Source organism: Nerophis lumbriciformis, linkage group LG23 (genome assembly GCF_033978685.3).
Source record: "Nerophis lumbriciformis linkage group LG23, RoL_Nlum_v2.1, whole genome shotgun sequence".
Taxonomy (NCBI): Eukaryota; Metazoa; Chordata; class Actinopteri; order Syngnathiformes; family Syngnathidae; genus Nerophis; species Nerophis lumbriciformis.
The window spans coordinates 19,720,001-19,742,500 of record NC_084570.2 but is presented as its reverse complement, the minus strand read 5'-3'; the positions used below and the strand labels follow the sequence as shown (position 1 = coordinate 19,742,500).

Below are 22,500 nucleotides of genomic sequence, written 5' to 3'. Positions count from 1 at the left end.
ACTTTTGTGCGTGCCACACAGCAATGCATCATCAGAGAGGGTGTTCAGCATGGTTAGAAAAATAGTGACAGAGAATAGAACAAGGATGGACAATTCAACCCTTAACTCAACAAGTTTATGTGTAAATAAATGAACACTGAAATTCAAGTATTTATTTTATTTATATATATATATATATATATATATATATATATATATATATATATATATATATATATATATATATATATATATATATACACATACAATAAAATAAATATATATTTATAGCTAGAATTCACTGAAAGTCAAGTATTTATTTGATATATATATATATATATATATATATATATATATATATATATATATATATACGGTATATATATATATATATATGAAATACTTGACTTGGTGAATTCTAGCTGTAAATATACTCCTCCCCTCTTAGCCACGCCCCCAACCACGCCCCTCCACCCCCCCCACCTCCTCTCAAGGTTGGCAAGTATGAGATAATGGCACTAGCATTTACTTCATTTAAGAATATTTTTTAACATATTGAGCAAAAAGGTCTCATATTTATTTTTTCTACCAAGAAAAGTGCACTTGTTATTAGTGAGAAAATACTTTTTTAAAGGTATTTTTGGGTTCATTGAGGTTAGCTAATTTTACTTGTTTTGGAAAGTCTTGACAGGCCAAATTGTCTTGTTCTATTGGCAGATAATTTTGCTTATTTCATATAAAATACCCCTAATTTTTGTATTTTTTTTCTTCTTGTTTTTGAACACTGACTTTGTGTACCTTTTTGTAAATCAAATAAAGAAAAGACCAACCTTGTGTGCTTATTGGAGGACATTTAGATGTTTAGTTGACACACGTAAAGTGCTTCGCACATGTCTGTGTTGCAATAGAGACGGGGGGGATACTGCTACCGGGTAAAAGTCACAGTGGTAGAGCTCCTCATTTGTAAATAGCAGCGAGTCCCGAAGGAAGATGAAGACGGCTTTCAGGATGAAGGAGGTGAACAGCTGGATGTGAATGTGGTTCCTGGTACAGTGCAGCTTCCTGAGCAAACACACACACACGTCTCAGTATCCATTGACAACGTTGCGAGGGGGGCGGGGCTGATGTGTCTCACCTAAACAGACAGAAAATGGTGATGGCGACGACAAGCGAGATGAGCGAGAGCGCGTATCCGGTGGTGTACATCGTCTTCACGTAAGAGAAGTACAAGTAGGAATCGTGGGACTGGCAAAGGGAACGAGAGCGTCACTGTCAAACGTTGGGTGACGTTCACGTAATGCTGGTGTGCAGGAGTGTCAACCTCGGAGAGAAAGAGGAGCGTGTCGTTGAAGGAGTAGCCGCACGCATCTTCGTGTGGGATGAGAAGGTCCGTCCAACCACTGGCTGTACAGTTGCGGTACACTCTTCCTACAAAATGAACATTATTCATTCAAACTCAAGGACCCGGAGGCCAAGTCTGGCCCGCCACTTCATTCAAAATGCCCCCGCACATCATTTAATGTGGTACGCCACATCATTTTAAACTGGGCCGACACAACATTTCTCCGTGGATCGCCACCTGATTTTAAAGGGGAACATTATCACAATTTCAGAAGGGTTAAAACCATTAAAAATCAGTTCCCAGTGGCTTATTTTATTTTTCGAAGTTTTTTCAAAATTTTACCCATCACGCAATATCCCTAAAAAAAGCTTCAAAGTGCCTGATTTTAACCATCGTTATATACACCCGTACATTTTCCTGTGACGTCACATAGTGATGCCGATACAAACAAACATGGCGGATAGAACAGCAAGGTATAGCGACATTAGCTCGGATTCAGACTCGGATTTCAGCGGCTTAAGCGATTCAACAGATTACGCATGTATTGAAACGGATGGTTGTAGTGTGGAGGCAGGTAGCGAAAACGAAATTGAAGAAGAAACTGAAGCTATTGAGCCATATCGGTTTGAACCGTATGCAAGCGAAACCGACGAAAACGACACGACAGCCAGCGACACGGGAGAAAGCGAGGACGAATTCGGCGATCGCCTTCTAACCAACGATTGGTATGTGTTTGTTTGGCATTAAAGGAAACTAACAACTATGAACTAGGTTTACAGCATATGAAATACATTTGGCAACAACATGCACTTTGAGAGTGCAGACAGCCCATTTCAGGCGCGCTAAGAACATATATTTTTCCACGATTTCAGCACTCAGGTTAACCATACCTAAATAGACACAAAATACTGCATTACACAAGACTACCCGAATGTACTCGAATGATTGAAAAAAATAAATGTTTTTAGCTAAATTACTGGTAAACACAGTTTATGTATAATAATTTACGTAAAACCGCGAGTAATGAATAAAGTTTTCATCAATTAATATATTCTTTAGACATACCCTCATCCGCTCTCTTTTCCTGAAAGCTGATCTGTCCAGTTTTGGAGTTGATGTCAGCATCTGCTTTGAGTGTCGCAGGATATCCACACATTCTTGCCATCTCTGTCGTAGCATAGCTTTCGTCGGTAAAGTGTGCGGAACAAACGACTGACCATTTCGTTGGCTTTCCCCACAGCCTGGTATTTTGCACAAATTTCGTCCAATTTCTTGCCACTTTCGCATCTTTGGGCCACTGGTGCAACTTGAATCCGTCCCTGTTCGTGTTGTTACACCCTCCGACAACACACCGACGAAAGTGAGAAAATGGCGGATTGCTTCCCGATGTGACGTCACAACGTGACGTCATCGCTCCGAGAGCGAATAATAGAAAGGCGTTTAGTTCGCCAAAATTCACCCATTTAGAGTTCGGAAATCGGTTAAAAAAATATATGGTCTTTTTTCTGCAACATCAAGGTATATATTGACGCTTACATATGTCTGGTGATAATGTTCCCCTTTAACATGGCCCTTCCCATAATCCCGTGGGCACGCTATTCAATTCTACGTCATATATGTGGTCCGCTACATCAGTGTTTTTCAACCTTTTCTGAGCCAAGGCACATTTTTTTCATTGAAAAAAATCTCGAGGCACACCGCGAGCAGAAAACATAAAAAAATGAAACTCAGCAGCCGATATCGACAATAAATAGTTGTTCTCGCAATTGTTGGATATGAATTCAAACCGTAACCAACCATGCATCAATATAGCTCTTGTCTCAAAGTAGGTGTACTGTCACGACCTGTCACGTCACGCCGTGACTTATTTGGAGTTTTTTGGTGTTTTTCTGTGTGTTTTAGTGTTTTAGTTCTTGTCTTGCGCTCCTATTTTGTTGTTAATTGTCATGTCCTATACCAGGGGTCGGCAACCTTTACCACTCAAAGAGCCAATTTGACCAGTTTCACAAATTAAAGAAAACAGTGGGAGCCACAAAAATCTTTTGAAATTTAAAATGAAATAACACTGTATACAAAGTTGTTTTTTTTGTTTTGTGCCATGTATAAACCAAGGGTCTCAGACACGCGGTTCTCACCTTAATATGAAAATTGAATGTTAGTGCAGCCCGCGAGTTTTATATGAATAGCGCTTGACACTTAATACTTGTAATCGCTCTCAATTTTTCCGGCAGACCACGAATTTCAAGGCAACTATTCTCTCGAATGTGCCGTGATGGTACAGCATTCAGCGCCCACCACAACCAGCGTGCCGGCCCAGCCACACGTTGTATGGGGCTTCTGCTTGCTCACGTAAGTGACAGCAAGGCATACTTGATCAACAACCACACAGGTTACACTGACGGTGGCTGTATAAAAAAACTTTAACACTCTTACTAATAATGCGCCACACTGTGAACCCACACCAAACAAGAATGACAAACACATTTCGGAAGAACATCTGCACCTTAACACAACATAAACACAACAGAACAAATACCCAGAATCCCATGCAGCCCTAACTCTTCCAGGATACATTATACCCCCCACTACCAAACCCCGCCCACCTCAACCGACGCACGGAGGGGGGGAGGGAGCAGGGTTGGGGTGGGGGCGGGGTTTGGTGGTAGCAGGGGTGTATAATGTAGCCCGGAAGAGTCAGGGCTGCATGGGATTCTGGGTATTTGTTCTGTTGTGTTTATGTTGTGTTAAGGTGCAGATGTTCTCCCGAAATGTGTTTGTCATTCTTGTTTGGTTTTGGTTCAAAGTGTGGCACATTATTAGTAAAAGTCTTAAAGCTGTGTGGCTGTTGACCAAGTATGCTTGCTGTCACTTACGTGTGCAAGTAGAAGATGCATACAACAAAAGGCTGGGTTAGCACGCTGTTGGTACAGACTGTAGAGGGCGCTAAATGCTGTACCATCATGGCACGCCCTTATTATTGTTAGGGTGAAAATCGGTGAATATTAATCCCGGGAGTTTACTACGAGAGGCACGGAAATCTCCCGGGAAAATCGGGAGGGTCGGCAAGTATGCAGTATGTAGCTGAGCCGCATCAGAGTGATCAAAGAGCCGCATGCGGCTCCGGAGCCGCGGGTTGCCGACCCCTGTCCTATACGGATGTACTTTGTGGACGCCGTCTGCTGCTCCACACGCTGTAAGTCTTTGCTGTCGTCCAGCATTTCTGTTTTTGTTTACTTTGCAGCCAGTTCATTTTTAACTTCATTTTGCATAGCCATCCCTAAGCTTCAATGCATTTGTTTATTTTTGGTTTAAGCATTAGACACCTTTTTAATCCAACTTTTTTTTTTATTGGCATTTTCAAATAGACAGAAAAAAGTGCAAGTCGAAACAGTACAATTTTAAAGTCAGTAAATTATTCACACACTTTCCCTTAAAACCCAAACCACCCACCCACCCTCCCACCCCACTCAGGTCACACCCACAAGGGGCATATGGCACAATCATATAACAAGTAAGACGACAAAGACAGACACATTCTCACACACACACACACACACACATACATACACACATACGAGGCCAGAGACAGACAAACAGGCTGAAAGGAGAGAGAGAAAAAATTAAAAGAAAAAAAAAAAAAAAATAATAATAATAAATAAAAGGGAGATTATTCCTCATCTGCGTCTGGGCATAAGTCAAGAGAGTTGACATACAGCAAGAAAGGACTCCATGAGCTTTCAAACGCTTGAGCCGAGCCCTTTGACGAAAACCTAAGTTTTTCCAGTTTTAGATTGTTGAGAACCTCTCTAATCCAACGGCCGTGTGATGGGGGGCGAGCCAGCTTCCAATTAAACAAGATCAATCGTCTGGCCAGCAAGGTCGTAAAAGCAACAGCGCATTTTAGTGGTACCGGGCACATGTTATCGGGGCATACGCCAAAAATGGCTGCGATGAGGTGGCGACTTGTCCAGGGTGTACCCCGCCTTCCGCCCGATTGTAGCTGAGATAGGCTCCAGCGACCCCAAAAAGGAATAAGCGGTAGAAAATGGATGGATGGACGCCAAAAATGGCTGATAATGGGTTGGGGGAAAAGTTTTGACCGTATGCTTTTTCGATTGTGTCAAAAATGTCCTCCCAAAAGGAACATAGTTTAGAGCAGGACCAGAACATATGGACATGATCAGCCGGAGATTGTTTGCATCAGTGACGTGCGGTCACTGGAGGCAGGTGAGGCAGGGCCTCACCTGCCATCATGGAAAAAAAAAAATGTAAAAAGAAAAACAATTAATTAAATTGTTATATGTATTCAGTGTTTATACTATAAAGTTATTTTCCATTTAACTTCACCAGTTTTAGATTACTTTTATTCAAAATTGCTGAATTTTCACATTTGCCGTTCAAATACTGAGAAGAGACGGTGCGGTGATCAGCAGCCAGTTGAGGCACATCACTCAGTTGTGCCTCACCATGGATTGCGGACTCGGCTAACTGCTGGCCTGCTGTGCAGTGAGACCGTATCTCTATATGAATTATATCATACATTTCCATAGTTTAGTTGGCTGAGGTATATAATGTACAGTGTATTTTGTCAACAACTGTATGTGTGTAACGTATTTCTTGTGCTGAGCAATCATAAAACTGCTGTGAAGACGCACTGTGTGAGGCTCGCAGTAATCCCGCCTCCTGGTGCCGGTTAATGCGCCCCCGCCGCAGAATGCACCCGCCAACGGGAGCGCCACACCAACCAAAGCCCACACCTAAACCCTCCACGTGCAAGACCGAATCCACCCAAAAAAAGTCACTTAACAGAAGCCAAAAAGTGCAAAAACAACAATGCTCGTGCCGGAGGAGCCGTGAACGACTGCAGGGACACAACATTAGGTACACCTGCAGACTGCAGCACGGATTTCATATTTCATTCATTCACAACTCCTCCAACACAAACACCACTGTTCCCGCAGTTATAAGTAAAGGTAAGACCATAATAACACATTTTTAATTTAATGTGCTTTTTTGGGTGCTACAGTCTGTATGTGTAAAGTTAAAGTTAAGTTAAAGTACCAATGATTGTCACACACACACTAGGTGTGGTGAAATTTGTCCTCTGCATTCAACCCATCCCTTGATCACCCCCTGGGAGGTGAGGGAAGCAGTGGGCAGCAGCGGCGCCGCGCCCGGGAATAATTTTTGGTGATTTAACCCCCAATTCCAACCCTTGAAGCTGAGTGCCAAGCAGGGAAGAATGCTGGTATGAGCTTTTAAACATAACCCCTTAACTGCTGCCATTCAAATGGTGAATAAGATACTCTTTAGGGTTCATATGTTTGTAAATCTGACTGTGATGAAGTCAGTGCCTCACCAGCCATCAACCTCACCGCACGTCACTGCTTTGCATCTATTGCAGGTATTGCTAACAGTGGGGTAGATTTTGGATAGTTTTGAATTAGTGTAGTGAATTTTATGGATTACTTTGCATTGGATGCTGCCTCCCGCTGTCGTCTGCATATTGTGATCACGACAAACCATGTTCCGGACATCTACAAAGCAATTAGCTACCTGCTGCCACCTACTGATATGGAAGAGTATTACACGGTTACTCTGCCGATCTCTAGACAGCACAGACACTCAACAACGGCACATTTGCGGATTATAATTACTGGTTTGCCAAAAATATTTTTAACCCAATTTGGTGAAATTACAGACAGTATCTCACGGTACACTAGTGTGCCACGGCACAGTGGTTGAAAAACACTGCGCTACATCATTTAACGTCTGCCACTTAATTTTAATGTGGCCTTCCACGTTATTTTAAAGCAGCCCTCCACCTTATTTTAACGTGGCCAGCCACATCATGTTTATATGATCCGCCACATCATTTTATTGTGGCCCTCCACGTTATTTTGACGTGGAGAGCCACATTTTTTTATGTGGCCTGTGAAAGGCTGGAAATAACAAAGCACTTTCTGGCTAAAATTATTTGTTCCTTCAATTTTGACAGACTCATGTTGCACATGCAATTGGGGCGGTATAGCTCGGTTGGTAGAGCGGCCGTGCCAGCAACTTGAGGGTTCCAGGTTCGATCCCCACTTCAGCCATCCTAGTCACTGCCGTTGTGTCCTTGGGCAAGACACTTTACCCACCTGCTCCCAGTGCCACCCACACTGGTTTAAATGTAACTTAGATATTGGGTTTCACTATGTAAAGTGCTTTGAGTCACTAGAGAAAAGCGCTATATAAACATAATTCACTTCACTTCACATATGTTTTACAATTTAATAGTATCTAATGTATCACGCAGTATTCTTTTTCTTTTTCTTTTGGGTTATCCAAATAAACACTTAAATATCTGCTTGTCATCTTGACTTGCCATTTCAAAGCAAGTTGAGGGCAGCCACAATTCCGACGTGGCCCTCAATAAAAAATGTTTTTAGGTAGTGCCAACCAGTGGCATAATAAACATGTGTACTTACCCTCTGCATTGAACACCTCTGGACATGCTTGAGAGACAGTTTCCCCAATGGAAGCAGGAGGCCAGCAATTCAGATCATCCCACATCCCCTTACAGTGTACGCTCATATTGTTTTCTTCAGTGGAAAAACATATTTTTTACAGTTACCACATTTACTATGAAAGTGTGGCTAAAACGAAACACAGTTGCAGGACATGTCATGGCCGCTAGATGTCACTAAATCACCACGTCAGACTTTCCTTTGAGCGCACCTTTTCAGAGTGCATTAGTTATACTGAGTTCATTAAAACAATAATAAAAGTTTAAAATTCATGTCTTACCTTGTATGATGAGCGATTTGAATCGTTGTAGATCGCTCATGCACTTTTCTTCTTCCTTCACGAGGTGGACGTGAGGATGGCAACCCGATAACCATTTTGCCTGCAAATAAACACAATGATGCATATTTTTTGTGTTTTTTGAATACATTCGGAAAAGTCACCTGTGGTATCAGTAGCACGCCAACCAGTCCGGCTTTTTTCATCGTGCTTATATTTAATTAAGACTGGAATATTATAATATACTAAATGGTATGACACCTACATGCGCATGAGCATGCACTGAAAGTTAATAAAGAAGGACCTCTTGGAATTCTGCCTTTCTGACGTCAAAGTAGAAACAATGAATATCATTTATGGTGTTTTAACTTTCAAAATAATACTGCTTGCACCCACGCATGCACGTTTAATGCAACCCATTCAAGATAAATTACTAAACTGAAAATTTAAAGTTGTTATTTAACTAATATAAAGTCACGGTGTACCTGTTTGACGTAAGAACACGTTGTCGAACAATAAGCCAGATGTATTTTATTGTGAAAATAAATACTGAACTTTCGGGATTTATTTAAAAAGTTACACTGACTTTACAGTCATCTGCCATTGGGCCACACGTCCTTGAAACTCCGCCCCTTTAGAACAGACTATCACCATGACAACAACATTGTTTGTGGGGTCCAAAAAAAGGTGGCCAAGTGAAATGCCGGTCATATAGATTCTGATTTTCCTTTTTTTCTTCAAGAATTGAAATCAACAAATGGGCGAGTCAACATTTCTTCATTCTTCAAACAACGTGAGGAAAGCATATGTACTGAGTTGCTGCTGTATGAGTGAAAAACAACAACAAAATGATTACTTACGACAGGCATAAAATGAAATGGACGTCTTTCTTTGATGTAGACCGCGCGACGACAGATGACGATGAAAACATGACCGCAAGAAGTTCAAATATAAATATCTCACGGTAACTTTGTGTTTATTTCATTATTCAAGTTAGCTAAGCTACTTGTGTACTTAAAAAAACAAAAGGCCGAATTCTACTGTTGTTGTTGTTTTCTCGTCATAGATGGGGCACCTGTGTTAAAATGGCGCCAGTCAAGCCAGGTAGTTACAAGCAAAGTTACTGATCTTAGCTTTTGTGCTAAAACTACAAATGTTTGCTGCACATCCATGACATTTCACTGCATTTATGTGCTTTTTGGGTCGAATTATGAAGTGTGGGTTCCAGTAATGTATGCAGTTCAATTACTTAATAATGAACGTACCAATTACTTAGCGTTTTGGCTTCTGATTTTCTGCAGCAGATGTTAAAAATAATTTGACTAAATAACATATATATATATATATATATATATATATATATATATATATATATATATATATATATATATATATATATATATATATATATATATATATACACACACACACACACACACACACACACACACACACACTATATTGCCAAAAGTATCTGGCCACCTGCCTTGACTCACATATGAACTTGAAGTGCCATCCCATTTCTACCCATAGGGTTCAATATGATGTCGGTCCACCTTTTGCAGCTATTACAGCTTCAACTCTTCTGGGAAGGCTGTCCACAAGGTTGCGGAGTGTGTTTATAGGAATTTTCCACCATTCTTCCAAAAGCGCATTGGTGAGGTCACACACTGATGTTGGTCCAGAAGACCTGGCTCTCGGTCTCTGTTATAATTCATTCCAAAATTGGTCTGTTGGGTTCAGTTCAGATCAAGTTCATCCACACCAGACTCTGTCATCCATGTCTTTATGGACCTTGCTTTGTACACTGGTGCACAGTTATGTTGGAAGAGGAAGGGGCCTAGTCCAAACTGTTCCCACAAGGTTGGGAGCATGGAATTGTCCAAAATGTTTTGGTATCCTGGTATCCTATTCAAAGTTCCATTCACTGGAACTAAGGGGCCAAGCCCAACTCCTGAAAAATAACCCCACACCATAACTCCTCCTCCACCAAATTTCACACTCTGCACAATGCAGTCCGAAATGTAGTATTCTCCTGGCAACCTCCAAACCCAGACTCGTCCATCCGTTTGCCAGATGGAAAACCGTGATTCATCAGTCCAGAGAAGGCGTCTCCACTGCTCTAGAGTCCAGTGGCGACGTGCTTTACACCACTGCATCCGATGCTTTGCATTGGACTTGGTGATGTATGGCTTAGATGCAGCTGCTTGGCCATGGAAACCCATTCCATGAAGCTCTCTGCGTACTGTACGTGGGCTAATTGGAAGGTTACATAAGGTTTGGAGCTCTGTAGTAACTGACTGTGCAGAAAGTCGCCGATCTCTTTGCAGTATGCGCTTCAGCATCCGCTGACCCCTCTCTGTCAGTTTACGTGGCCTGCCACTAGTTGCTGTTGTTCCCAAACACTTTACTTTTTTCTTATAATAAAGCCGACGGTTGACTCTGGAATATTTGGAGCAAAGAAATTTCACGACTGGATTTGTTGCACAGGTGGCATCCTGTGACAGTTCCACGCTGAAAAGCACTGAGCTCCTGAGAGCGGCCCATTCTTTCACAAATGTTTGTAGAAACAGTCTCCATGCCTAAGTGCTTGATTTTATACACCTGTGGCCGGGCCAAGTGATTAGGACACCTGATTCTCATCATTTGGATGGGTGGCCAAATACTTTTGGCAATATAGTGTATATATTTCGTGGCTACTTAACTTCATTGTTTAAGTGTAATTGTGGCATGTGCACTCTTGGGGGCTAATAGTGAAATATGTAATAGCACCGATGTCAAATTCAAGGCCCGGGGACCAGATCTGGCCAGCCACGTCATTATCTGGCCCGCGAAAGCCTGGAAATAATGTGTGTCAATAAAGTACTTAAAAATGAAATATAATTAAAAATAAATAGATAAATATATTTAAAACATAAATCAGTTAAAAAAATTAATCAATTACTTAATCGTCTACCTAAATTAATTAGTTTGATACATTTTGACAGAAAATTATGTAGTGCATGAATTGCATATATTGTAAACTTTAATATTATCTGATCATGCGTCAAATATATACTGTATTTCAAAACCAACCTTCTACTATCCAGGTGAGAAGCATGATTTATCATCTAGAATTAACTTTCACCAGCTCGGAGGCGATGCAGCAGCTCATCGGCTCAATATGTCAATATAGCGGCATAAGCTAGTTAGCGCTCGGTGATCAAAAATAATGTCTGCATTAGCGCTTATAATAACAATATTGCTAATGCTTGGTTAATATTTGGGTCACAAGGTGTAAATGGAGTATTGTTGGCGGTTTTTGGATGTTTTTTTAGAGGGCTTCATGGGCACAATAGTGTACTCTCATTAGCTGCATTGTTAGCCACCTCATACTTGCTATATTTTACAAATTACAATGCAAAAAGAAAAAACATGTGTTCTTGTCTTGCATAGGGATTCCCAAAAAAAATGCAGTTCCCCTTTAACCAATTTAGTTAGCCGGTTAAAACATGGTTCTGAAATAAATACTTCATGCGGCCCAGACTTTCCCTCCAGCAGCCTCCGGGTAAATTGAGTTTAAGACCCCTGCTCATCTGTCTTCCAGCCGCCTGTCGCCTTTGTCGTTTGGCTGACCCTTGAACCCCGGGAGAATGGCGCTTTCTGCCCCGCTGCTGCACGCAGACACCCTCGGAAGTGGAACACCGCCACCTCTGAGACAACTGGTAGAGAAAGGAGGGAGCAGAGTGCCAAACCATCTACTGGAATCCAGTATGTATGAAGTAGAGATACACCGATTATTGGCCGGGCCAGTTATCAGCACAGATATTTTGCATTTTGACGTATATCAATATCAGCCATTTTTGTTTTACAACTACAACAGCAGATACAATATATAAACACCGATACCAATATTTTGTATTTAAAAAAAGACTTAATTAGTGACCTGGATTAGTGGTTCTCAAACTTCTTTCACCAAGTACCACCTCAGAAAACACTTGGCTCTCCAAGTACCACCATAACATTAAAATGCTGTAGCGTAGTAGGCCTAAGTATTCATTAAAAACAAGGCAGAGGTTTTATTTAATAAGTATATTTAATATTTTTGGCCACTGTAACATTAAACATAGTTTGAATATTTAAGTGATTCGTTGGTGCATATCACTAGTGGTACGTGTACCGCAGTTTAAGAATCACTGACGTAGATAAATAATAACCGCTTGCCCTACATGAGAACAAAATAAATTTTTACTAGAGCCCAATTTTTTTATTCAATTGATCCATTTAAGAATAAAACATACTTTCAGTGACAATAATTTTCCGAAAATATGTTTTGATATTTGACAAGCCATTTATTTGAGTTCTTGTGCGAAATCTTCTCCGGTCTGCTGGACCCCCTATTTCTCTCTTTCTTGCAGTGCTGGTCGCCTGCGGTACGTCACCTTTGCTTACCTGTCAAAACTTCCAATTTTTGCCAGGTTATCCAGTTTTTGTCCTTCTTTCCTGGCGTCTTCCTGGTCCCGTTTTGCTACTGCAGATATTGAGTTGATCAACAAGCCTGCGTCCGCAACACTCGGCGTGGGCTCTTTAAAAGAGCACGTGGGGCTTCAGGTTCCTTGATTCAATCAAATAACCCGATAGAGATGGATGGACATAAGGATGACAGAAAATATATCCCTGACAAAAATCCAAACTTTGTGTAAATATCTTGCCAAATTGTAGATGTGTTGTACTATATAAGTATAAATTGTTTTAGTTACGTTGTAAAACTTACAAACGTTGCCTAGAGTGATGAATGAAGAATCCATATGAGTAGAAATGCTATGGACGACTCGTAGACGGAACGACATTTGTACTTTCGGTTCAAAGCACTAAACACAAGTAAATACTGTATACGTTCAACTCGCAGCTACTGCGATGAGCAAATTTGTCCAAAAGATGGCGCCATAGCACAAACAATAACACACCTTTTCAGTGTCTCTGTTGGTCTTTTATGAAAACTATTTGTTCAATACAAAACATTCTGCATCCATAAATTAGCCGCACAGTTTTATAAGCCATAGGGGTCAAAGCGTAGGACAAAAGTAGTGGCTTATGGTCTGGAAAATATGGTATACTCTTCATGTTTAGCTAACTTTTACTGCAAATGAATGTCGACTACTAATAATCGTTATCGACCCTGAAAAAAACTGTATCCTCGATCTCCAGTTGAAGATCTAAAACATTCCGTTGGCTGCATTTTGTTATTTTTTTAGGTTTTTTCCACCGTACGTCGAGTCGTTTACTGAACAGAAAGGAACACAAAGTTGTGCAATGCAACTCATGTATTTTTCTTTTTTTTAACCAAATATAGAAGTCTATTTCAAAGAGAAGAGCAACAGCCTGATCGAAGTGGATCCTCCTGAAATTCACTTCACCGGCTTCAAGCTGGAAAAGGACTACGCGAGGAGTGTGGTGAGAAAAAAAAGAACACTTTGATTTGGTATTGCACTGTAATTTATTCCAGTTTCTTAATCTCGAAAAATGATTAAATAGAGAATTAGGTCTCATTTGAAAATCTCCTTGTTTTGGGTTCAAGGAAATATAAAATAAATGAATGTGCCATCATATATGCTTGATGAGTGTGGATGTAAGCCTGGAGAATATCTAAATGCTTCTCTCAAGTGCCCACGATGAATTTTAAATGAACCGCTTTGCCCTACTCTTTAGAAACTAATCAACATCTCATCGCGAGTGCTGAATATTCATATCATCCCCACCCAGTCCAAGCACTTCCGAACAACCTACGCCAAAAAGGTACTCGTCTTCTAAATTGCTGAGTAAGTTAAAGAGTTTAACTTTGTTCATTTTGTCTGATCTGACTTCCATCAAGTGTCGGCTCATTCCTGGCCTCGCCTACACAGTGAAGGTCAGATTCTGTCCCCACGAGTGGGCTCGTGTCTCAGACTGTATTCGGGTTCACTGTGAGGTGAGCGCCCGACTGCGACGACAAACGCTTTGAGATCTTCCATGTTTTCATGACTCACCCCTCCCTCTCATCCTCCATGTCTGCTCTCTCGGTCTGCGCCCTTTTCAAGGCTGACCAGAACCTCTTAATTCCCGTTTACGCTTACCCTTCCACCGCCCATGTCCAAGTCCCGCCACGCATTGACTTACCACCTACACCACTCGGACAGAGGTGTGTGTCAAAATTTGTGTTTGAGCGTGCACTTTCCTTATAAAGGAATCCACATGTGTGTGTTCCTTCCTGCAGTGTTAGCCATGTCATTCCACTGAGCTGCAAATCTCCCAATAATTTGGAGTTCCAAGTGGACCTGATTGAGCCGAATGAGGCTTTCTCCATCTCCCCACTCTCAGGTACTGTAGGAACAACTTGATGTAGCGCCTCCTGCCTTGTTCCCCCAGCCCAGCGCAGTAAAAACAACCTATCTTAGTCGCAGCTGTGCTGTGTTTTCTCCAAACCACTTAAGTGTCTGTTGTGTATTTAATACATCCTAGTAGAGGAAGCCTGCACTTTACACACGCTAACCTTGTTTAGGATCTGGGAACCGTCAGCTCTTGATGTTGGCACTTGACCAGATGGGTCAACAAAAGATTGTTTTCATCCCTTTTAAATAAAAGTCAATGGTTATTTGTTGTCTCCTTCAAATATATGAATGCAAACAAACCTGTGTTGGTGGCCACCTGTCTATGCCGATACCGATACGCCTGGGCCAATAAAAGAAAATGAACTCGATAACTTAACCTGCATTAGCTATGTTTCCTTTGCAGTTTTTCGCTAAATAAAAGCAATATTTCTAGAAGTACATTTGTGTTTCTACCAAAGTGTGTTTTGCGTTATGAGCGGTAGTTCTCTTAAAATCTCATCCCACATTCTGTTGCCGTGACGTCAATAGAAGACGAAGGCAGCGGGTGATCGCTCAAAGGCAGCGTCCTCATTGTGGGTCGGCCTCTATTCCCGGGAAGGGACCCGCGAGACAGCCTGGTGCGGCGGTTAACGGCGCCTCGCACCCCCGGCCGACAGATTGTAAGCGAGACCAAGACGGCCGGTCTGCCCTAGTTTTCCTGCATTGGCGCCCTGCCAGTTCTGTGTTTAAGTGACCTGTAAATGCAGAAAAAAAGGGTTTCCATCGTGCTTTTGCAAAACACTTAAATATCGAAACGTCTCAAAAACCCCCTCATTAGAGCGCAAAATATGTTTTAGTGATATTTGAGAGGTTTTTAGAAGTATGGGTGTTTCCATTATCAGTTTCATATTGCGATATTTACGTTTTGCACATTTCTAAGGGTAATGGAAACGCAACTATTGATAAATGCTGTGTCTGTGTGTGTTTGTTTTCTTTGTCTGTTGCTTCCAATCAGGGTGCAAGAGGTTTCACTCTGTGTATCTCTTTCAGCACCCGAGCACGGTTATTCAATAGATTTATTAAATTATCGCGATGAACTAGGGCTGTGAAGACATGAACATGTCATATCACGGTTATCGTGACAAAAACTATCACGGTCATCATTATAATCGCTGAATGTGCTCAAAAAGTACTTACAAACACACAAAAATCTTTTGACCAAGTTATTTTTTTTTTTTAAACTTTAAAAATATGGACACCTTGTTAGAAAAGCCACTGTTTTGCATTTTTTTGTGTTTCTTTTGCATCACTGAACACACACTAAAATCTTTTGACCGAGTAATTTTTTTTAAATAACTTTAAAAAAATGGACACCTTGTTAGAAAAGCCACTATTTTGCTTTTTTTTTGTGTTTCTTACGTCACTGATAGTGTTTTAGTCTTTGTATCCTATATTTTTTCATGACTAAGCTCTTATTGTTTTAAATACTGGTACTGTAGCAGTTTAAAATGTATTTAAATTAAATGTGTGTAGCAATTAAAATGTATTATTATAGTGGCATCCTCCTCTGTTCCGCAGTCCTTGAACTCACCGTAAAACCACCTCCATCTCATATTCCTCTGAGTAAAGAGCGTTTACTCTGTCCTATGAGAGCACAGCTTGTAGGTTCAATGCACATTTTAATATCTTTGTTGCTCAGGCAGAAATGTGTTTTTATAAGTTTAGATTGGCGTACGGACATTGTCCGACAGCTTCTGGAAGGTATACGTCAAATCACGAAGCAGCTAGTCGTGATCGAGAGTGTGACCAAAGCTTGTGAGCGCAGCGTGGAGGCAGTCTTTTTCTGCAGGGTCCATGTTGGCCAGTAGATTTGTCACACATCGGCCAACACAGAGCCGAAAATAAATAAGAATAATAACCAAAAAACGCACTCAAAAAGGAGAGAGGGAAAATAACTAAACATGCGAAGAAGTAACTGCGTTGCTAGGTTACCAGAGAGCGAGTGCTTTTGTTCACGCAGCCAACCTTGCTTCGCAACTTCCACTTTCTCCCTAAGAAGACAAAGTAAATGAAAGTGAAAGTTTTATCAAACTTATTTAAAAAAAAATCTCGATTAGGTGTCTATCGCGATATATATTGATATCGTTTTCTCGCCCAGCCCTTTATAAGCCTTTCGCAATGTAGCGCAAACATTTTTGGACCTGATTGTGATGAAAGTTTCAGGGGATGTCAGAAATTGGACAAGAAGCAAGAACATTTAAAAACATTTTTTTTAAAGATTCTTTACTATTGGAAGATAGGGCCTGGTAGAAGTATTTTATAGTTACCTACTCCAGGAGGTCACTTAATTGTTGCCTTTGGTCTGTCTGTCATTTAGTTAGCAAAATTCCTCAATAAGTTATAGGGGCATTCTCATGAAACCTTTAGGAAGAGTCTGAAATGGGATAAGGGACAACTAATTAGATTTTGAGGATGATCCAGTTACTTTCTACTTTGTTCATTTATGTTACAAGCTTCAACTTCTGTGTGTTTATGCTAGCGGCCTAGCAGAGACAACGGCAGTGAATGATTGACAAGAGTGTTCACTCTTTTCTGTCGTTCCGCTATTGAAAACACAAAAAGTTACAGCAGATTTTCATCTTTGCATTGAGTGGTTGCTCCAAACAGGCTTGACTGTATTCTATTGTGTGCGTATACATAAATGTTGTTCAATGGCGACCAGTCCAGTGTCATTTGCCTTTTGATCCAAGTATGCTGGGATACGCTCCAGTTTTTTTTTAAATAACTTTTTGACCATGTCTTTGTGCTGCAGGTGTGATTCCAGCCAATGGTCAAGCGATGATCACCGTTACCTTCAAACCCTGCCGCTATGAGACTAGTCAGGTCACTGTCCGGCTAGTTGTCTCACAGTTTAACACAAAATCCTACCTCTGTACCATTACTGGAAGATCCGCCCCTCTCCTCGCTCTCAGGTATTAATTACCGGATTTCAAAGGGGAATTGAATTCACTTGGGTCCACCAGAAACCCGCAGCAGCAGGACTGAAAATCACCTTGCATGACTTCATCTATTCTCATCAGATGTTTCATTGTGTTCCCATGAGAAAGAGGAAGCTATCCATCACATGCAGCCGTTCCATCCACAACACTACCTTGATGTTATCTCAGTCCCAAAGTTAATAATTTATTAGTGGCTGCTGCATCGTGTCCAAGATGTGCAGCCAAAGAAACCAAAAAGTAACCAAATACTAGATAAGAAATGTATGTTTTCATTCATTTCTTAATCAATCCTCCAGCTTACTTTATCAGATATAAATCTTATTCTGGACAGCGCTATCTATTTTAATGTTTATTCCATTATTCCTTTGCCGGATAGGGAGATGGATCATCGGGGCACGTCTGCTAAAAGTAAAGGATCTTTGCCAGCCATCCAGGTGTCTTCTCAGGTTAAAACACAAAGTCCAGTCAAACAAAAGTCCACCAAGGATGACGTCAAAGCAAAGGTAATGTATGCGCACATTCCTTATTTTATAAAAGTTGGAGCTGTCTAGGGATGAGTAGCTTTCATTTGAACTGATACGGTACCTGGAAAATTGATACACAACGTTATTATTTTCTGGTACTTTTGTGTATGTATATTTGTTTAAGAATAACCATTTTTTAATTAATTTAACAGGGAGCCGATAATAATATAATTTAGCTGTCCAGTGTTATATCTTGTTTTTTTTACACTTCTGAATCCCATTTGTAAGTATGCATTCATTTAAATTTGTCTTTGTTGTGCTACTGTTGCCAGGGAGTAGTCTTTGCGAGGGGTAGGCGATACTGTGAATGTTGGTATCGATCCAATACCAAGTAATTATAGGGATAGTATTGCCAGTACCAATATCAATTATGATGCTTCTTACAAAGTCCTGGTCTAACAATTGTGTTAATTTGACAATAATTAGTTGATTAAAATAAAACACAGTACAAAGATTTTATGCAAATAAATATATTTGTATTATCTAAATAAAACAATATAAAGTAATGCAACATTTTTAATAATAGCAAAAATAATTACCCAATAATATTTTACTCTCCACATCCCTTTTTGTTAAAACGTCACTACAAGGTAGCGCAAACTAAATGCAAACTATAAAAACTGTACCGTCACAGACTGCTTTCAGTGCTGACTTTTCTGCTCTCTATGGCAGGGCAGGGAGGAGAAAAGTGTGCCTGGGTTAATGACAGAGGCAGCGAGAGAGCGGTGCACAGATAGAATAGGATAAACGCGAACTCTGTGGAAAATCAAGTAATTTGCTGGACATATGACGTCGAGAAACTGCAACAAAAATATCAATGTTGTTAAAAAAAAGTATTGATCTGATAACAATACTCTCCTTGATATCAATACTATAGATATTTGGATCAATACGCCCACCCCTAATGTTTGCTATTAGGTTGAACATGCCACTCTTATCTTTTGTTTAATCATACAATAGTATTTATACTGTAAGTATTGTACCTATTGCACATCAGCTGTTAGATTGTAACATACCCCTTAGTTGTAGTTTTTATTAACAAATTAGGAGGTGTTGTAATCGCCACATACAATCGCTACTGTTAATCAGTACAGGAGAGAAAGACTACTAGGGGGACACGGATCATTTCTGGAGAGGTACCAGTCTGGATAAGGTGATAGCTGACCTGAGTAGTGACCGACGGTGAACCACTCTTCCACGCACAACTGTGGGCTGACCTGACTGAGCCTGGAAAAAGATCCCCCCTGTGACTAACTGTTGGCTTCCTGATGGACTGGACTCCTACATTATCTAATATTTTAACAATTACGGAACTATACCCACTCGAAATCCATTTTATCCGATCACCCTGGAAGGGGGGTCCCTACGTCTGCGATCCCTTTAAAGGTTTCTTCTTTTTCGCTAGTTGGGGTCTTTTCATTTTTTTCTTTCCCGTATGTTGGTTTAGATCAGGAGTTGTCGTGAGTTTGGGAAGCACTTTGAGACACTTGTGATTAAAATTGTGGTTAAAATTTGATAGATTGATTAACAGTAGCATCTATATGGCATAGCCAATGTATATTGGCATAGTGCTAGCACATTTTAAAAAGCAAAGCCTTACTTTTGACGGCTTTCTATCAGGCATGCTTGCTTTTGTTGGCATGGAAAATTGCAACATTACCGAAAGGCAACCCGCTATAAATACGCTAGTTTGCCCTCCACGTGCAACCGAGCGTGACATCATGTATCAAAATACGGTACTGTTTGATTTCATGTAAATTCGGTTGTTCCCTATAAAAGTACCAAATTTGGGACCCATCCCTAGAACTGTCACTGATTACCTGATTGCCTGCTATTACAATATGCTACTGTATTGTCCCCAAGAAGAAATTGATTTATCTCTCTCTCTCACTCTTGCAACATGCAAATTATCCTGAAGCCGGCACCAAAACCTCTGGTGGATGCCTCCACCCACACAGGCGTGGCAAAGATACTGCAAAAGGACCTTAGCAAACTTTGCCTTGAACACCAAAGTGAGGGTAAGTGCACTGGAATGATTGCCTGACTTGCTGTGTCAGATCACTGGACCAACAGTATTGTGTAGTGGTGAAACTTATGTGAGACAAACTCAGTGTGGCGTTCTCTTAGTCAAATGTCTTTTGTGCTTGTTAGATCTGCAGAACAGGCAGAAGAAGGAAGCACTCTTCCTGAAAAAGGTTCAACAGAATGTTAAGGAAGAGCAAACCAATCGCCTGCGAGTGTAGGTTAAACCATTATCCTCCTCTTCTTTAAAAATTATAAACACTTTTTAAATTATTACCCTGTTGCTGGTAGTATAGTGGTTCATACAGTTGACTTTCATGCAGTCTGCTCAATGACTGACGCAATTTCTTCAACATCTTCCCAAAACAGTGGAATCAGTTAAAGGGGACCTATTATGCAAAACCAACATTTCTTACCTATTTCGTGTATTTGGGATCTGTATAAGTCCCGAAAATGTGGAATCAAACCATCTTGCCTTCCTTCATACTTCCGCCAAATGAGTCATTTGTAATTTGCACAACATGTGACATTTTTCCCACCAGTGACATCAGCAGATTAGCCGTATATGGTAGACATTTACCCGAAATTCTTGGTGCGAGTCCGCCATTTTTATATATGTACGAGCGTTTGCAGTCTGCCCGACAAAATGCCCAAAGTATGACCCAAAGAACGAAAATGCTATGTTATTGGTCATTTTAACCAGCACAGGTCACTCCGCACACCTCCGGTCTCGTGTGAAGAACTAAAAAAGGTTCCTGGCTAACTTTTTCATTTCACAGAAATGTGCCTTTAACTGGGAATAAGTATCTCTTCGAATGTGACAACCACTTTGAATATTCCTGCTTCACAAACTTGCGACAATTAAAAGATGGATTTTTCCAAAAGCCATTTTTAATGGCGTAGTCGGTGCCTTTTAGAAGTGGCAATCTTTGGGCACCTGACAATTACGATTCTGGAGCTACGATTCAATTAAAAATCTATTTTTGAAGCATCTTTATTAATTGAATATTAATGCAATTTTATATTTATTTTCGTTTCACTAAATAAGTGTTTATCACTTGCAACTTTTAAAATTTGAAACAAGAAACAGGTGACTTACATTTTTTAAAATTTGTGTCGCGTGTGCAAAACTAGAACATAAGCGTTCTATAAAAAAGGAGCCGGTCAGATCTCTCGGTGAGGTGGCTCGCTGCAGTCAGTCAAATTTTAGAACTCTCTAAATTACTTTATTTACAATAAATATATAGATTTTTTATAGGGATGCAACGGATCAAAAAACTCACGGTTCGGATCAGAATCACTGATCTGATCATTTTTCGTATCAGCAAAAAAAAAAAAAGACAAGACAAATAAACAGAAGTTTTGTCTTTTTGTTTATTAACACTTTTAAATTACTAAATTAAAATATATAAAATCAACTTAAAGTGCACAAGGCATAATATCTTCTTTTTATTATAATTAATGAAAAACAGTGCAACATAAAAAGGCATTTCCATCCATCCATCCATTTTCTACCGCTTATTCCCTTCGGGGTCGCGGGGGACGCTGGAGCCTATCTCAGCTACAATCGGACGGAAGGCGGGGTACACTTTGGACAAGTCGCCATCTCATCGCAGGGCCAACACAGATAGACAGACAACATTCACACACTAGGGCCAATTTAGTGTTGTCAATCAACCTATCCCCAGGTGCATGTCTTTGGAGGTGGGAGGAAGCCGGAGTACCCGGAGGGAACCCACGCAGTCACGGGGAGGACATGCAAACTCCACACAGAAAGATCCCGAAGCCGGGATTGAACTCACGACTACTCAGGACCTTCGTATTGTGAGGCAGACGCACTAACTCTCTCCCACTGTGCTGCCAAAAAAAAAAAAAAGGCATTTCTCCTTTCTTTAAACATGGACCAATGACCATTAATAAAAAAACAACTTAAAGTGCAACATAAAAAGGCACATCATCTTCCTTGAAACATAGATAGTGAAATAAAGCCTGACATCTGGAGTGATGCTGCTGTCATCCACACTTGGAGCCATGGATTGTAGATTCCTTGTTTTCAGTGGCAGGATCATTAACACAGATGGTGAAGTTTCAGTGCTCAGTAGAGATGTAACAGTTTTGAGGGGTTTAAGCACCTGGAGGGCCTCCTCTGCCCCTCTCACATCATCATCATCAGACAGGGTGATGATGTCTTTGACATTTTTCTTCAGGGTCTTGTGGGTCAGTCAATGCAGAGTATATAGCTGCCTGCTGCTCCAGATAACGCTCCAACATATAAGTGGAGTTCCACCTTGTTGGGACATCATGTATGAGCTTTTGAGTAATTATTTAAGTTTATTCTAGAATTGATTCTATAATCGTCCATGTCCAAAATGCAATGCATCTAAAAATCGATTATTTCCCCGACCTCGCCATGTAACATTCGAAATTACACCCATTTATATTGCAAGCCATGATGAGAACAATGCAAACCACTCTCTCCACTCTTATCCATGTTTGACTTTCAGCTGCTTAATATTTCTGAT

The 22,500-nt window shown here is 40.6% G+C and overlaps 2 protein-coding genes across 7 annotated transcripts in view; one reads left to right on the top strand and one right to left on the bottom strand.

Annotated features, from left to right (window-relative positions):
* Nucleotides 1-8,362, bottom strand: part of sctr (secretin receptor) — an 18,115-nt gene extending 9,753 nt beyond the window's left edge. The window contains exons 1-6 of the mRNA XM_061985367.1: nt 8,272-8,362; nt 8,111-8,210; nt 7,792-7,905; nt 1,301-1,407; nt 1,115-1,224; nt 909-1,041 (exon numbers count right to left, since the gene is read on the bottom strand). Of these exons, the coding sequence (XP_061841351.1) occupies nt 909-1,041; nt 1,115-1,224; nt 1,301-1,407; nt 7,792-7,905; nt 8,111-8,210; nt 8,272-8,313 (606 nt within the window). The 5' untranslated portion in view covers nt 8,314-8,362. The remainder of the gene's footprint in view (nt 1-908; nt 1,042-1,114; nt 1,225-1,300; nt 1,408-7,791; nt 7,906-8,110; nt 8,211-8,271) is intronic.
* cfap221 (cilia and flagella associated protein 221) overlaps nt 1-22,500 on the top strand; it is a 148,206-nt gene that overhangs the window by 2,074 nt on the left and 123,632 nt on the right. For 3 of the 6 annotated variants that reach the window (XM_072915876.1, XM_072915875.1, XM_061984983.2), the window contains exons 1-11: nt 8,784-8,900; nt 11,694-11,857; nt 13,440-13,540; nt 13,796-13,882; nt 13,959-14,054; nt 14,164-14,264; nt 14,340-14,443; nt 17,246-17,405; nt 17,809-17,935; nt 19,875-19,974; nt 20,108-20,195. In XM_072915876.1, coding sequence (XP_072771977.1) covers nt 11,740-11,857; nt 13,440-13,540; nt 13,796-13,882; nt 13,959-14,054; nt 14,164-14,264; nt 14,340-14,443; nt 17,246-17,405; nt 17,809-17,935; nt 19,875-19,974; nt 20,108-20,195 — 1,082 coding nt within the window. In that variant the 5' untranslated portion in view covers nt 8,784-8,900; nt 11,694-11,739. The other 3 variants (XM_061984982.2, XM_061984985.2, XM_061984984.2) reach the window with 3 other exon arrangements.